This window comes from Kryptolebias marmoratus, linkage group LG17 (assembly GCF_001649575.2).
Source record: "Kryptolebias marmoratus isolate JLee-2015 linkage group LG17, ASM164957v2, whole genome shotgun sequence".
NCBI classification, from domain to species: Eukaryota; Metazoa; Chordata; class Actinopteri; order Cyprinodontiformes; family Rivulidae; genus Kryptolebias; species Kryptolebias marmoratus.
In genome coordinates this window covers 15,114,877-15,131,357 of record NC_051446.1, presented here as the reverse complement: position 1 = coordinate 15,131,357, position 16,481 = coordinate 15,114,877, and the positions used below count along the sequence as shown (strand labels likewise).

Below are 16,481 nucleotides of genomic sequence, written 5' to 3'. Positions count from 1 at the left end.
CCCCCCCCCACCCCCCCCCCACACACACACTTCCATTACTAGACAAGAGACAGCATCACACTGTAACTGCCCTTATAGTGAATGTGCTGCATTCACTTTCTCCTGTCTTAAGGTGCATATCTCTCACTTTTTCAATCCAAAATCAGATTTATGGCCTTGTTCCCCCGCCTTTCTGTCTGTCGCCTCTCTCTTTCTCTCTTTTTTTTGTCCTCTCACCTTCCTCTCTTCTTCTTCTTTTGCACACTCGGTGCATGGGGGGGAAGTGGCAGAGAGCTCTGGCATAATTGTGCATCACATGAATCTCAGTGCGGACGGAGGGGGCTGCAGCAGTTTGTGTAGCTCACACATAAGCTGATTGAGGAGATCTAACATTAGTACGGACACCACACTCTCGGGAGGCAATTAACACACACACACATACATGCTGAAACACTCTGCACCACCACGTCATAGAGGTGTTCTCTGGGAAAGGAGAGGGGGAGAAAAAAAAGACCCCAAGTTTTCTCCTCTCTCTTTCCTGATGTCACTCCGTCCTGTATTTCTCCTGGGTGAGGAAGAAATGGAGTGATGTTCAGTGTGTTGGCCTAATTAGGGAGAAGATCTGAATGAACACTGACTCCAGCATTAACTTAGATTTACAGTTTAGAGGTTGTTGAATGTTAGTATGTCAAGGAAAAATGGCTCAGTAGAGGGAATAAGGGACGCTTAGAGCTCCCGGGACACTTCAGATCTTCTCATCACTGTGGATTCTGACTCATGCAGTGTGTTCAGAGTCAGAGACACCTGTTTTTTTTCTGCACTGGCATGATGATGATGATGATGATGATTCTATGCAACTTTGCTGCCCATCACTTCCACCCCAGTCTTTGCACCTTCACAAGGTCGTTGTGTGAATCACTGCACACACATTCTGTGAAAAATCCTAATTGCAATGTTGATATAATCCACATCTATTTCTCCCTTTCTGCTTAATTTTTTTTCTCCTCTTCCCGCAGACTCCTCCCTCGTCCTCCTCCTCCTCCCTTCGGTTTCTCTCATCCTCTCCCTCCTCCCCCCCGGTCCTCTATGCTCAGTTCGGTGTGTGTATCCTCTTTCAAAGGGCGCAAGGGTGGGAACAAGTCGTCCAACAAAGCATGTTACAGCGCAGACATGACTTGTCCGTCGGAAAGCGAGAAAATCGTGATAAACTGCGGGGGGGTGCGGCATGAGACGTACCGGAGCACCCTGAAGACGCTGCCGGGGACCCGCTTGTCGTGGCTCACCGAGCCGGACGCGTTCAGCAACTTCGACTACGACCCCAAGCTGGACGAGTTCTTCTTCGACCGCCACCCGTCGGTGTTCTCCTTCATCCTCAACTACTACCGCACCGGCAAGCTGCACTGTCCCAACGACGTGTGCGGCCCCCTGTTCGAGGAGGAGCTGGCCTTCTGGGGCATCGATGAGACGGACGTGGAGGCGTGCTGCTGGATGAACTACCGGCAGCACCGGGACGCCGAGGAGGCGCTGGACAGCTTCGAGACCCCGGAGCCGGACGCGCCGGACGACGACCCGGCTCTGGGGGGCGCCGACGGGGACCTGAAAAGACTGTGCCTGCAGGAGGACGCGAGGAGAACCGGCTTTTGGAAAACCTGGCAGCCCAGGATATGGGCTCTGTTCGAGGACCCCTACTCCTCCAAATACGCCCGGGTGAGTGGCTTCAACTTCACCCACACTGTTGCACCCCCCACCGCCTCATGTTGATCATTATAACTTTGCTTTTGGAGTGTTCTTATTAACACATTGCAGACTAACTGCAGTAAAAACAACCCATCAGGTTTTAACTACAAGTCACTAACTGCTGGCATGTAATCTGTGTGTATTAAACAGCAGCAGCCCATAAAGCCCGACTGATCCTGAATTATTCATGCTGATAACTTTGAAAAATGGAAAATGGTATCTGAGCCATGCAGCAGCAGATTGGTACCCTACAACAAGTTGATGCAACAATCTGTGCATCGGATATTGATTATCAGACGATTCCTGATTTTTATAGATATCAGGTTTAAAACATACCTCCTGCATCCTTCATTAGACTTGTCTGTGCACCCTATATGATGTGATTTATTGCAGCATGTCATATGAGAGGCTTGTACTGTCAAAGTATGCATCTTTTCCCCACATTTGCCCTTGATAGGCAAATGCTGGGTTTTTTTTTTCTTAAGTCTTTCCTGTCCCAGTTGAATGCCTTTCACACAAGCTTTAGATCTGTTCTGCGTAACTTACTAACTGTGTCGGGACAGCCTTTATTGATTTTGTGAAAATGCTCAATGATTTATCTTCTAAATGTTTTAGAGGCATTTGATCACACAGGTGTAAGAGTAACAAGTTAACCCCCCTTGATCTGTGGCTTCTTTTGTTATTTTTTTTCTCCTCAGACCTTTCTGTTACAACTGCTTGATCATAGCTGCTTTGATTTTTAGTTTTTTTCTGCAAAAATACTGCTTGATCATCATATTCTTGCATCTTTGCTTTTTTTTTCCTCTGTCACAAGAACCGAGTTAGTGCTTGCGCTTCAAACGCATCATCAGACATTCAACAGACTTGGCCAAGCCTAGATGCCAACACAAAGAAAAATAAAATCAGCAGTCAGCAGTTTGCGCTGCGATCTCAGATAAACAGTATCACCAGGACACAAAGGCTCCTCTCCTCTCCAGGCGAGGACCTACATACCTGGATTTAGTTCCCTCCGGAGTAAAAAGGAAAGTGTCGAGCTGTTACGGACACATAGTCTGGGTTAGGCCACCCGATCCGCCGGTTTGGACTTGATCTCAGGCAGGAAGTGCTTCTCTTCATCTGTCACTCTCATCCCAGTGTGATTGATTTCTCAACCACATTTAAACCTTCTTTACGCCAGAAAACAGCAAGGATACTCTTTTTTTTCTGTAGGTAATGGCTTTAATGTTTAACGGGAAAGGGTTTTCTGGATGCTCAATACTTGTTACACCTTGAGTGAAAGCTCCTACCTGCTGCAGTTGGGAGAATGTTCTGCATTTCATTGCAGTTTTACATTTAAAGCAGCACATCTGCTCAAGAATCGCACCAAGACTGATTCACTGATGGCTGCAGAAAGTGGTGTTTGCGACACCACATTGGGGTTATGGAGAGTGCAGAACAGGTAGTAGGTGGAATTCATTTTGGAGGCTGCACTGCACTGGTTCCATTTGTGGGGGAATCTTAGCCTCGTTTCGTTGTGCAGGTTTACTGTGCCGATGTCGTACGTCAAACGACGACGTGTCCCAGATCAGACGGGTTTTTTTTTTCCTTCTTTTTCTTCCCTTACAAATCTACCGTCCAATAATAACACATCTTCTTGTTATTATTACATTTATTTTGGTTACATGGAAGTAGATGTGAAGCCAGAGTGCGTGCTGAATGAGAAAGACTGGAGAAAATGAGATGCTGATGTGAAAATACTTTGAGGCAGATGAGAAGAAGCGGGAGATGAGGAGGGGATAGAGAAAGATGGGGGTGTGTGTAAAAAAAGGGGGGGAGAGAGGCTTTGCTCAAATAATTTNGGGGGGGTTGTTTGCATGGCTGTGATGTAACGCACCAGCAATCAATGATTTGATCAGAGCGTTCGACGAAGATACTGTTGTCTTTTTTCCCCTCTTTCCTAAATTCACCTTCATCGCTCATGATTGTGAGAGGTTCGCTTGTGGATTTTTACCGTAGTAGCGCACACATGTACAAACGCGTGCACCCACACACACATCCTGGAGTCTGTGCTGGCTTTTCTGCTGCAGTAGACACGGGAGAGAGGAGGGAGAGCGCTGGAGGAAGAGAAAAGACGTGGAGAGGGGGGCGCGAGCATGAGAGGGAAACGGAGAAAGGGGAGAGAAATGGAGGGAAAAGGGACTGAAAAGGAGCCTGAGAGGGATACGGCTTTGAGGAGGGGGGGGAGGGGAGGGGGTCACGGATGGAGAAGTGGAAGAGATGCATTGAGATAAACAGGGTGACAACCACAGAAAAAAAGAAAGACGTTGCATGGTGGGGGTGGGGTCTCTTGTCTTAGCACCTTCGATTATCTGTGAAGACCTGAGCCATCCAATCTTCCCACCCCAACCCCCCTCTGCCAGCCTATTGATTGATATTTCATTGACTGTATTTTTCTTTTTGTCTCCGATTCTGTCACCTATTCAAATATGAGGCGCTCACAGGTGCTCAGACCTGTTCTGTACTTTCAGACAACTAACGATCCATTGACATAATGAATTTGTTTCTCATAAATGTGGGAAACAAATAGGATTTGCATCTGATTTTCTATTGATTGAAGCTTGGTTGACATGGATCTAGCAGAACGGTTTAAGAATCATGTAGATCTTGACCTTGGCTCATTTATATAGTTGTTTAGTTACTTTCTCACAGTTTTATCTTTATTTGAATAACTAAAAATTCACTTATGTCAGGCAGTGATTTAGAGGTAATCTGATTTAATGTAAGGAACTGATATTAACCAAGCTGAGGATGTGATCTTAAAAGGACAGTACAGATCATCTGAGGTGGAAAACAGTAGGAGTTGAACAGTAGTATCTTACCTGTTGTAGATGGCTCTTTGAATGACCTCAGTTTGGAGAAATAGTTTAATTCTGTTTGGATTGACGATCTAACGACTGGGGCAAAAACCAAAGTGGATCACTGACTTCAATCTCAAAAATTTAATAGTGGTTCATGCGAACATTATTTCACAAACCTTTACACTGCTGTCAGTTCACGTTACAGTTATTTACATATATTGTTTTTAGTTCTTTGCACAATTAGCATCAGCAGCAGCTAGCTGTAGCACTTCAAGTGCAGCCTGGGGCACTTCCAGCAGGAAAATCATAATATTTATGCTGTAATAAACATGTAATTTAAAACTAGTAATGTTTTACACTTTTATAAAAAACATTCTAAAGGACTGCTATGAAAATTTTGATAGATGAGTTGTTTTAAGACAACTACAATCCAAATTGGTCTTTGTCCCACTGAGACTGGATGTTAGTTCATCAGTCAGGTCAGAATTAAACTCTGTTTCATCAAACTGAGGTCATTCAAAGAGCTATCTACAACAGGTAAAATATTAAATGTTCTTAATCTTGGCACAGATCCCTACTTTAAAAGATGTAAAGTCTCAGAGAAAAGTAGGTTTGAAAAGTGTTGTGGTATACATGAAAATAAAGACAAAAATAACTTTCTGATTGTGAAAACGTTATGTCAGTTTTACAGTGTAAATTATAATCTAAATGAAGGGAAATAAGGTGAAAACCAAGGTGAATGCTTATATATGAGTTCAAATGTTTTGCCCACCCCTTTTTAAATTTTAAAAGATACTCTGAAAACACAGCTGGCTCGCCTAATGTTACAGGTTTAGCTCTGTTTTTGTTTTTTTACTTCCTGTTTGGCACCAGAAGGGACACGGTTGTCTTTGTTGAAAATGTCCTGACAAAGCATCATCTGTAGCTCAGCGTGTACAAGATGCCCCCTCTGCCCCCCTTCTAAAATCGGACATCGTGTGCCTGAATCTGATTCGTTTATGGGGAGCGGGGCAGTTTCCAGAGCCCACTTCTCCCTGAAGGTCGTGGGTCTCGTGGTTCAATCGTTTGCTCATTCTTTTCCACTGTGTTCAGCACTGGGGTGTACAATGCTGTCATAAACACAAATGCGACCTGCCAGGGCGGTGAATGGCCTCGGTACAGGTTGTCTCCAGGTAGAAAATGACAGCGACGGATAGAAAAAAAATGGTATTTATAGGTGGATGTTGCCTCAGATTTTAGTCTTGCTTCACAACCCTGGGAATGAAAACTGTAATGAATCTGACCACGTCCCAAATTTCAAAGTGCTCTTTTTGTGAACTTCAAGGTTTGAAGTGCGCGAACATTGAAATGTTACTTCCAGCAGCACATCCACATTGTTTCCATTCAAACCCCGACCCTCCTGAAAGTCCTATTTCCCACTTCCATTCTTGTCCCTCTCCCTGTGGGCTGCCTCCGAAAATAGCAATGAAAGGAAGAGGAGGCCTTAATTTCATTTTCTGGAGGCAATCCGTGGATGACACTTGATTCTTGGTGTTCTGCATATGGAAAGCACTTGAAAAACACCAACTCCGTCTTACTAGAGAGAGAAAAATTTCTTGTTGCTCAATAAGTTGATTAAAGTAAGTTGTTTCCAGCAGGGGTGTTGTAGTTGGTCAACTTTGTGTCTTGCAGTCGGTAAATATATCAGGTTCTGTTTCAATTTTCCCTGACGAGGTTTTGTGCTGCGGGTCTTCTCGTGTTGTGGTTGCATCCTCAGAAGTCACTGTCCCTCCGTTTGCTGCCCTGTAACCTGAGCGCTGTCTGTTGGTGATACTTCACTGGATAGATGCCCGATGTCTCATAACAGGGATGGACACGGGATCTTTGTGTTGAGTAAGCAAGAGGCACTGAGAGGGACTGGGAAAAAAAGCAAACCTGAGGTTGGACTCCATACAACAATATGACATTTTATTTTAAAAAGGCAAAGGCAGACGGTAATATTTTTGCTAGTGTATGCGAGTGTGTGTCTGTCTGTTACCAAAATATTTCATGAACCAGTGGACAAATTTTAATGAAACAGTCAAAAAGTAATCATTGGCTGTACATCTACAACTGATTACAATTCAAGATGTCTGCCAGAGCCAACTGATCTAACAAAAATGGCTATAACTCAGTCAGTTTTACAGATTAAATGTGGTGTGGTAGTAGCTGGCAGTCATTCACAACGCATATTCTGAGCGTGAGATGTGTTTACAGTAATGTTATTTTTAAGGTTTGACCAAAATAGCTACAACTCTGTAATTTCTTCACATAATATGATCTTAGTCAAACCATTTGACATGAAAGGTTGCAAGCCTTTAATTCTTTAGTGTTAACATTACAAAGATTGACAAAGTGAAGTAAAACTCAAGCTTGTTACAGTTAAATAAAAAAGCTTTGAGGATTATGTTTTAACAGACATAAATAAGTAAACTAAGACCAATTTTATGTTTCTTTATGTTTGTATAAAATTAGAAAATGGGAGCAAAGTTGAGGCTCCTGCATCTGTTAAGGGTTTCTAGGAATTCTCCTGTTTGTGCACAAAAACGAACCATAAAAACAATAATTTAACATCTTACTGGGTTTTCGTAATGCCAGTTTTCTTGTGGTCGGGACCAGTGAGTGCATAGACTCTCTGGTTGTTGCCTGGCAACAGCTCGGGTCCAAGAACTCATGTCTGACACTTAACCCTGTGTAAAACTTTGAATTGTTTTCCGTACGCTTTGATTTTGTACAGATTAAGGAACGGGAGGTAATTGGTGACCTTTGCAGGTGCTGACGTGTGGATTTTGTTACCTGTGGACAAAGAGACGAGCTCGCTGTCCTCCATTTAAATAACTGCTGCTGTTGCATATTCATCTCCCAGACGAGCAGTTGGTACCATCTCATCTAACCCTTACTTAAAAATGTCAAAACGCACCTTTTTGTGTCCCATTGGAAGCTTTGCGGTTATTTTATGAAGGCACAAAAGCTTCTTTATTGTCTTCTTCCCATGCTAGTCTTTATGTGCAGCCTTCCTCCTCTTACTCCTCCTCCTCCTCAGGCTTGGCTCATTTAGCCATGCTGGTTAAGTGCTGAATCAGCGCTCTGCAGCTCTGTACAGGCGCTCAATTAGTTGGACCCACTGATAAACTCTGGACGTTTTGCTCTTATGCTTGGGAATTAAAATGATTCAGAACGCTCTCAGAGCGCCAGAACCGATTACAGTGGTCGCAGTCTGAAATTTTCTAAATGGGGCGACTCTTTGTCAAATCACGCTAGGGGGTGGGGGGAGCAGTGTGTTGTGTGTTATGATCACACTAACTGGCACACGCAGAAGCACATGTATTTATAAGCAAACGGCACACAGAGAGCTCTTGTTTTAATTGCACGTTGCATTTAAAGTCCTTTAACAGAATGAGGTAATTTATTATCAATACCCAGCAAATACTGCAGTCAAATTAAAGGCCTAGCATTTCTTGAAGGAATGCATATCACCTGCTACAAAAAAATCATCCTATGCTGAAAAGGGATCGAGTTAAGGTTGTTTTGGTCAAACTTCATAAATGGCGTTAGGCACGACCTCATGTAATTTTGTGAGATCTTGTGAGATGTGATACTGCTCAAAGGGTGTGATGTGAATGACTCTCAGCTACTACCACACCGATTTGTAGCTCCATATCTGTAAAACTGGCTAAGTTTGAGCAATATCCGTGTTTGCCAAGTTTGCTCAGCTGTGGTGGCCATCTTGAATGGGGTTGACTCCAAAAGGTAATCAGTTGTAGACATACATCCGATGATTACCTTTTGAAAGTTTCATTCAAGTCTGGTTAATGAGAGGGTTTGCTAACAGATAGACAAATGAACACAAACATACATACACACAGATACTAGCAACAACATTATCACCTTTTACTTTCAGTGGCGGGGGGGAAATTAAAGATGTTTACTTGCAACATACATGTTCTGTTTAACCCCTTTCCAACACCTTGTGGAGCGTAGCTCATTGTCCAAACCCTCAGCAGTACACATTGACCGATACTCTGTAAGTGTAGCTGCTCATAAAGCATTTGGCTGAATGTTCACACTTCCACCACACAGATAAATCACTTCTTATGACAGATCACCACACGTCACCCCGCAGACCAGCGGGAACGTCGTGCAGTAAACAGACCAACCAAATCAATGTGAAGTCTAAAAATAAATGGGCTTCTTTTTCTTTTTCTTCTGTTTATTAGTTTACTGTTTAGTCATTGAATTGTGACCCCCTACTGACCAAATGTTAAAAACATAAATTAGACAACTTTTCTCAAACTCAGCTTACAATAAAATTAAACAACTAATGGGATGAAAACACCTTCCGCTGAGGAGGTTATGTTTTTGGTGGTGGTAGTAGCAGGATTATTTAAAAAATAACGCACAGGTCTGGATGACATTTTCAGGAAATGTTGAAGTTTTCACAACAAACAATTGATTACATTTTGGTGGTTGTTTATTGATGTTTGGCCTTGGTGGAGGTTTGTGCTCTCAGAGTGCTTCTGGTTTTCAGTGACATACTGAAGCAACAAAACGTCTCAAAATTAGTTGCTTTTTTTTTATTCGCTAAATATTACTCGCTGCTATAAGAGGCAAGCAATCATAGATTTGCATGTGTGTGTCTCTCGCTGTGTGAATTTGTCTGTTAGCAAAATATCTCATGAACAACTGGGTGGATTTTAATGTAACTCTCAGAAAGTAGTCACTGGGTGCACATTTACAACTTAATAACATTTGGAATCAACCTAAACCAAGATGGCTGCCACAGTTTATCAACTTTATCAATCAGAAAAATGGCTATAACTCAGTATGTTTTACAGGTATTGTTCTAAAACCTGGTGTGGTAGTATCTGAGAGTCTTTTCCAACATACCCTGAATGCTAACAGGTTGCATTAGATTTTTGTTTAAAACTTTGGTATGCAAGGTGACAGGCAGGATGCTTTCTTTCAAGAATTGCAACTTTTTTTTTCAGAATTAGCTACAATCCTTACAGTGTGAAATGAAAAAAGGTCATAAATAAGAAATTTAAACGCACAACAATATTTTATTATATCAGTATTATTAGGAATATTATTAACCAAAAATACTATATTAATTACTAATACCATTGCAAAGTTCTAAAAATAGAAATTCTGAATCTTATTCAAATTAATGTATCTTGTTGTTATATTTGGGCATATGGTCATGAATTATATTGTATATAAAAAACAACATTTTTTAGCAGATCTAATAGGTTGAATTAATTATCATGTATGTTTTGTTTTGAACAGATCACAGGTTACCACTTGCGCGGTTTCTGTGAGCGTTCACTGGCCTTCTGTCACAATGTGTTGTTTAAGCGGTCAAACTTGGTGTCTGCTCATTCCCTCGGAAAATAACACGGGAGGGCGTTGCTGGGACGAGTCCTGCGTGGACCATCTGCTTCCTGATCGTCCCTCCTGTCCCAGCAGCAGTGCAGTGGAGGTGGAGCACATGTAGAAACAAATGTTCACTTTATATAGATTTTGATTGAGTCAAAATAAAAAAAAACAAAAAACAGAACTTGTCCTTTTTATGTTTTTCATGTTTCACTGTGTCCTCTATGACAGAGCAGCGGGGTAAATTATGGACAGTTGCTAAGTGCACAGGGACATAAGGAAAAAAGGACAGAGGGGCTTTAGAAAAGGACAAAGAGGCGTAAAAGCAATCAGTCATCATATTTAATGGAATAGCCTTACAGTTTTGGACAGAACAAGCAGGACAGGAGAGGGCAGATGGAGAAAACGATGAGGACTGTCGGACAAGAGAAGATTGAGGCTCCTTTGCAATGAAATCTGTTCACCTAAGCTGTAGTAGTCTGAACCAAATACAGCGAGTCCATTCACCTGCCAACAGTGTTTGTCTTCAGGACTGTGGATCATACATGTGACTGGAGAGCAGCATGTGTGTGTGTCTGTGTGTGTGTGCGCATGGGGGGTAAAGCCATGGTGCAGCTGCATCATGTCAAAGCATTGAGTTATTCGGGGGAATCTCTGGAACAGAAGCGTGTGCGCAGTGATTGAATTTTTACCAGGATATCTTCCAGGAGCGCTGACCTCAGAGAGTGAAGTGTTGCAAGTAAGTAAGTGTAGCGCTCTGAAAATAAAATATATGCCATGATTACCCAGAGCAGGAGCTAATTATATCTCCAAAACTTGCTTCAGCTCCAGACGTACTTCTTCATTCATCTTGTCATGCTTGATAAACCTGATGGAGCAATTTGAGTGTTTTTTTTTTTTTTGTTTTTTACACACATGTTCCACATCTAAATACCACCCCCTCCTCTTCCTGTCCCACATCATCTTCTGCCAGATGTGCCATGTACTGTAGTGACCCCTGGTAGACTGGGACACCGGTATTGCCCACTCCTGTTGATTGATTACCTGACCATTTCATTTGGACGGGATAAAGGTGATAGGGTTCATGAAGAATTTGATATGTGCACTAGCATTGTGTTCTTCCTGCAGTCAGTGTCATTACTTGGTGTCACAGATCCGTCCACCAAATAAAATGAGTGCGCCGTTCTAAAATAACACAGCCAGCACTTTTAGAATTTCAGCTCGACTTCAGATCGGTTGACTTTGTCATATTAGCTTAGAGGTTTTTGTCTGAGCCAAAGGTTATTCACATTAGGAATGTCCGAAAGGGGTTTCAAAGTGTTTCAGACAATAAAAGCTCAGAGATAATGGGCACTGACAATATTAAATTTCTTTGTAGAGACCGTTTTTTAATTGTTTCGCGTCATCTCAATGTAATTGAAGCTGTAATATTTTGCTGTTTTGCCTTACTTTCTGAATGTCTTTGAGATCAAATAACAAAGTAGTGATTTCATAGGCAAAACAAAGAAAATTCTTTTTATAATGCTAAGGGGGGTGGGGCGAATAAGAATGTAGTTAAAAGCCTCTCATTCCATGAAGTAATGCATATCGCCCACTGCCTTTTCATTACCATGAGAAATGACAAAGTTGTAGCCATCTTGATCAACCCTTGAACATAATGGTATGTGCAATCTCATGGTGTCGTTCATAAACTACTGATTTCACACACAGTGAAAACACAACACATTTAATTTGTAATCATGTTGTGTTTTTGGTCTTTTGTTGTTATTTTGGACTTTTGACCATATTTTTTATTTTTGTAATGTCACCGAAAGTAGAAAACCGTTCAGTGATGATGTCAGCTCAGTGAAGACTATTATTATCAGCCACCCAAGGTTAAACTCACACTGAGCTTTAAATGATAAACTTTAAAACTCTGAGTAATTCTTAGTTATTCATCTAAGACTAATGACCTGTTCCTGGTCTGGAACCACTGCACTGGTTGCCCTTCAGGACAATGTTCTGTATTCCACCTTGATAAAATCTTTTTTTTTTCATGCTTCATTCATGTTCTGATTTCCTGACCATCCTTCAATGTCTGCTTATCGTTGCTGACTCTGCACCAGTTGTTGCCCGCGTGCGTCGCCCTCCGCTAGAGAGTCCACACTGTCCATCGTCCTGGTATCTGCCCGTCATACTGATGCAGATCAAACCTCACCACCAGAGTATGTGGAACAGAAGCTCTCTAACTAAGAAGAGATACCTCTTCTTGTGTCTTTATAGACTGTGTCGCTGTCAAGGTCACTCACCGTTAACTTGACAAATTCCGATATTTTATCAAACAATCAGCAGCAGCGTCGAATGATCACAATTTGGCTCCTGCTTCTCCTCTATTCAGCCCTTTGCGCCAGCTGTAGGAGCACTATTTGGCTCAGTCTTGTCCTTGGTGCCTGAAAGCAGAGGCTAACGCAGTGGTTGTCATGGTGACAGAGAGCCAGGCAGGACTGTGGTAATACTGTAATGATAAAGCTCTTCTGGATAGTGCCGCAGTAAACACTGCGCCACTGGGGTCCCGTTAAAGAAGAGCGTGGCGCACCACCGTGCATGCAAAAAAATAAATAAAAAAATTGCCTTTAGGGCTAATATCAGCTCAGACAATTTCTCCTCGCTTATATCACTTACATTCTCCCGCCACCTCCTCCTGTCTTCTCTCCCTCTCTGTAATGCAGTCTCCCTCTTCGATGCCCTGCACCCTATCCTTGTAATTTGTGCAGGTTTGCAACAATGTCCTCCCTCCCCTGCTCGTCTTTTCACCCCCTTCCTTCCATTCCTTCACTCTTGCCTCTTTATTCATCCCCAGCAACACAGTTACCGCTCTCTATCATCAACTTCCTTCTCTCACAAGCTCATTTACTCCTTCCCCCATTACTGCCTCCTGCTCTTGATGATCTTTCCAAATCTAATTTCACCAAAAAGGAGAGCAAAGAGGGGGGGACACCCTGTTGGACCTTGAAGGTCACTGGGCTGCAGGTGTCACACGTGGGAGCAGTTTATTGGGGATTCGGCACGTTCTGCTTCCCAGAAGAATTCCAGCGAGCCTCCGGATTGAATATTCAGAGCACTGACATGGCTGTTCAGTCACACACACCTTCGTGTTGCAGCAGCGCAGAGACGGATTGCGGGAGAGAACAGAGACAAAGTGCCGGAGGAGATAAATAAGTGAGAAGTGACAGATTGCTACTTCTCCTTTTATCATCGTCCTCCACCTCCTTCTTTCTCTCAATCTTCTCCTCTCGTTCTTCTCCGTCGCGTCAATGCAGTGCTCATGCAGCTAACACTCGCTATCAGCACACACCTTCTGTGCCCATAGGCTGTTTGTCCAAACTCGTCCACACTTCTGTCCTACATGCAGATTTGATGAATAACTTTAGAAACATTTTATTATTTAGTCCATCCGTCCCCCTCCCGCCCCCTTACAGAAATCTCTGCTTCTTGTGTTTGTGTGATCATGCAGGGTGTTGAAATCCTGATTCAGCGTTTCAATCATTTTTTTTCCCGTGTCAACCTAAAGTACTGCTTCATCTGATTAAAGACTCGTCGCCTTTCATGCCAGAGTTTTAGCCTGAGATCACCTCATGTTGAGAAACAACGAAGCTGTAGCCATTTTGGTCAAATCTTAAAAATAAGGATGTGCAAAATCTCATGTGATACTGCGAGATGTCACGCTCAGGGTATGTGTTGTGAACGACTCTCAGCTTCATCCATACTAAATTGTATCTCAATGTCTGTAAAACTGACTGAGCTAGAGCCATTTTTGTGTTTGATAATGTGGATTAGTTATAGTGGCCATCTTAAACTGAATTTACTCCAAAGGTTTATCAATTGTAGATGCACTTTTATCGATTACCTTATGAAAGTTTCATTGAAATGTGACTAGTTATTCATAAGATATTTTACTAACAGACAAACAGAGTTGACTCCCACAATTAATGCTATGGATTTAAGCAAAGAACTTGTGCAAGATTTATGAACAGATGTTGTGAATGAGTCTCTTCTACTGCCACACCAAATTTTAGTACAATATTGGTAAACTTGACTGATTTATATCCATTTTTGTGCTTTCTGAGCTCAGTTGGTTGTGGCAGCTGTTTTGAATTGATGTGGCTCCAAAAATTAATCAGTTGTAGAACGACATCCAACAAAGGATTTTGAAAGTTTCATTAAAATCCATTTAGTGGTTCATGAGATATTTTGCTAACAGACACAGTAATAGCAAAATTTTAAATGAAGTTTTGGTTTTAAATCTTTTAGGGTTTGGACTATATGTTGGACATCAGTCTCAGCTACTATCACATAAAATTGTACGTCAATATTTGTACAATTTAATGGGTTATTTTTGTGGTTTGAAGATCAGTTGGCTTTGGCAACTGATCTTCTCCATCTTGAACTGTGTTACTTCCAGAAGTTAATCAGTTGTTGATGTTCATCCAGTGGTTACTTTCTAAAAGTTACATTAAAGTTTATGACATATTTTGGTAATAGACAGACATGTGAATACACACGTACACAGATATGGGTAAAAACATTATCGCCCGCCTTTGCCTGTTGGCAGTGGGCAATAATTACAGATAGTTTACCTTTGCTTACATTAAGTTGAGGCTTTCACCAAATCAAGGTTAGATAAGCTGAACTGCAAAGTCTGGACATTTTCTGCAAGTTGTCTGTTTGTACTGAAAATGAATGAAAAGACTTTGTTTTTGTGACATAAAGTACTTCCTTCCCACTAGAACAACTCCAGAATTACACCTGAGCAGAACAGGGAGAAGTCATGAAGAAATAACTAGACGGTGGAACTGACTGTGTTTTGTTTTTCAGCAGTTAAATGCTGCAGACTTACTGTGATGCTGACGGGTCTTACTGAAATCAACACGCGACATGCAGGGAAATGACCGACAACAACAAAAAGATAGAAAGCTGCATTCGGTAATTATTAGCATGCATTGTGACATGCTGCTAATTCTCGGGGCATTTCACACCTGATCATTATGAAACACGACCCACACCTGGTCACACTGAGAGTGCAGCTCTCAGCCTCCATATTGTAAGTTCTGACTCATCCAGACTTTAGGCTCACACACGTCCTCACTGCGCTTTGTAATTCAGTTTTTATCACCCTCCACCGCAGGCGAATGGGCGAAAATGTTTTTGCCCTTGTTTGAATGTGCGTGTCTGTCTGTCAGCAAGATTCCTCATGAACCACTGGACAAACTTTAATGAAACTCTCAGAAAGTAGGCATGAGATGAAAACTCAACCCGATTCAAGATGGCTGCCACTAGCCTTAAAACCACAGAGAAATGACTGCAACTCAGTCAGTTTTGTAGATATTGAGCTAAGATTTGGTGTGGTAGTTGCTGAGATGGATCTACAACACATATTCTGAAATATGTGATTATTGAATCTACAACTGACTAACTTTTGGAATTAATTAAAAATGTAATCATAATTTATGTGTTTGTAATAGCATTAGTTAATAATATTGTCACGGTGTAAACCCTAAGGTGCACAATGCTGCAGCTGAATGAGAGAGCATGTAGTGCAGTAATCCTGTAGCCTTTGTTCAGAGAAAGACCCATCTGACACTGGGTAACCAGTCACCAACAGACTGATATTATGAATGAACACTGAAGTTATTTTTTAAGGTGTATATGTAACAGAACAAAAATGAGTGTGTCTACTTGTGCTTACACACACTTACAGTAAAGCTCTTTTCTGATCAACTCAGTCACCAATACACTTGAGTCAGTGACATGACTGTAACAGATGTAAACAACAACAGAAAACTTAACTCAACATATAAAGTTAACACCAGCTAAATTTATTTATGGTACTACAGAGTGAAAATATTAAAGTAATAGTTGAGATCTTTTGAAGTGGTGTTCTGTGCAAAGGTTATTAATAGTTTATATATTACTTGTTGTAGACAGCTCTTTGAACAACTTCAGTTTGAAAGAAATAGAGTTTAAATATGACTGGACTGATGAGCTAACGGCTAGTCCGAGTAGAGTCAAGAGCAAAGTAAACTGCTGGCATCGTAAAACAACCACAGTCTCATAAACTCCACTAATCTGAGGTTGTTCAAAAGGCCATCTACAACAGGTAGGATGATAATTGCTTTAGCCTTTCCACAGAACACCACTTTAAAAGATCTGAACTATCTCTTTAAATGTGGAGCACTGAAGTACTTTCCTGTAGTCCTCCAGTTTGTCAGGCAAGTTGGGAACCTGACACCCAGATGACAGCTAGTTTATTAGCTGTGTTATCTGAGTAGGAAGCCTGAAAAAGGCTGTTTATTTTACTAATATACCTGCTAACTCTAGTAGCTTGTTGCAGGTGTTTCTTTTAAAATGACATTTCCATCCATCCATCCATCCATTCTCTTCCGCTTATCCGGGGTCGGGTCGCGGGGGCAGCAGCCTAAGCAGGGAGACCCAGACTTCCCTCTCCCCAGCCACTTGGGCCAGCTCCTCCGGGGGAATCCCAAGGCGTTCCCAGGCCAG

The 16,481-nt window shown here is 42.0% G+C and overlaps 1 protein-coding gene across 5 annotated transcripts in view; it reads left to right on the top strand.

Moving 5' to 3' along the window:
* Positions 1-16,481, top strand: part of kcnc3b (potassium voltage-gated channel, Shaw-related subfamily, member 3b) — a 57,833-nt gene that overhangs the window by 9,475 nt on the left and 31,877 nt on the right. For 4 of the 5 annotated variants that reach the window (XM_025006430.2, XM_025006429.2, XM_025006428.2 and 1 more), the window contains exon 1: positions 1,066-1,686. In XM_025006430.2, the coding sequence (XP_024862198.2) occupies positions 1,066-1,686 (621 nt within the window). Of the gene's footprint in view, positions 1-995; positions 1,687-16,481 lie in introns of those variants that run through there. The other variant, XM_017418392.2, reaches the window with a different exon arrangement.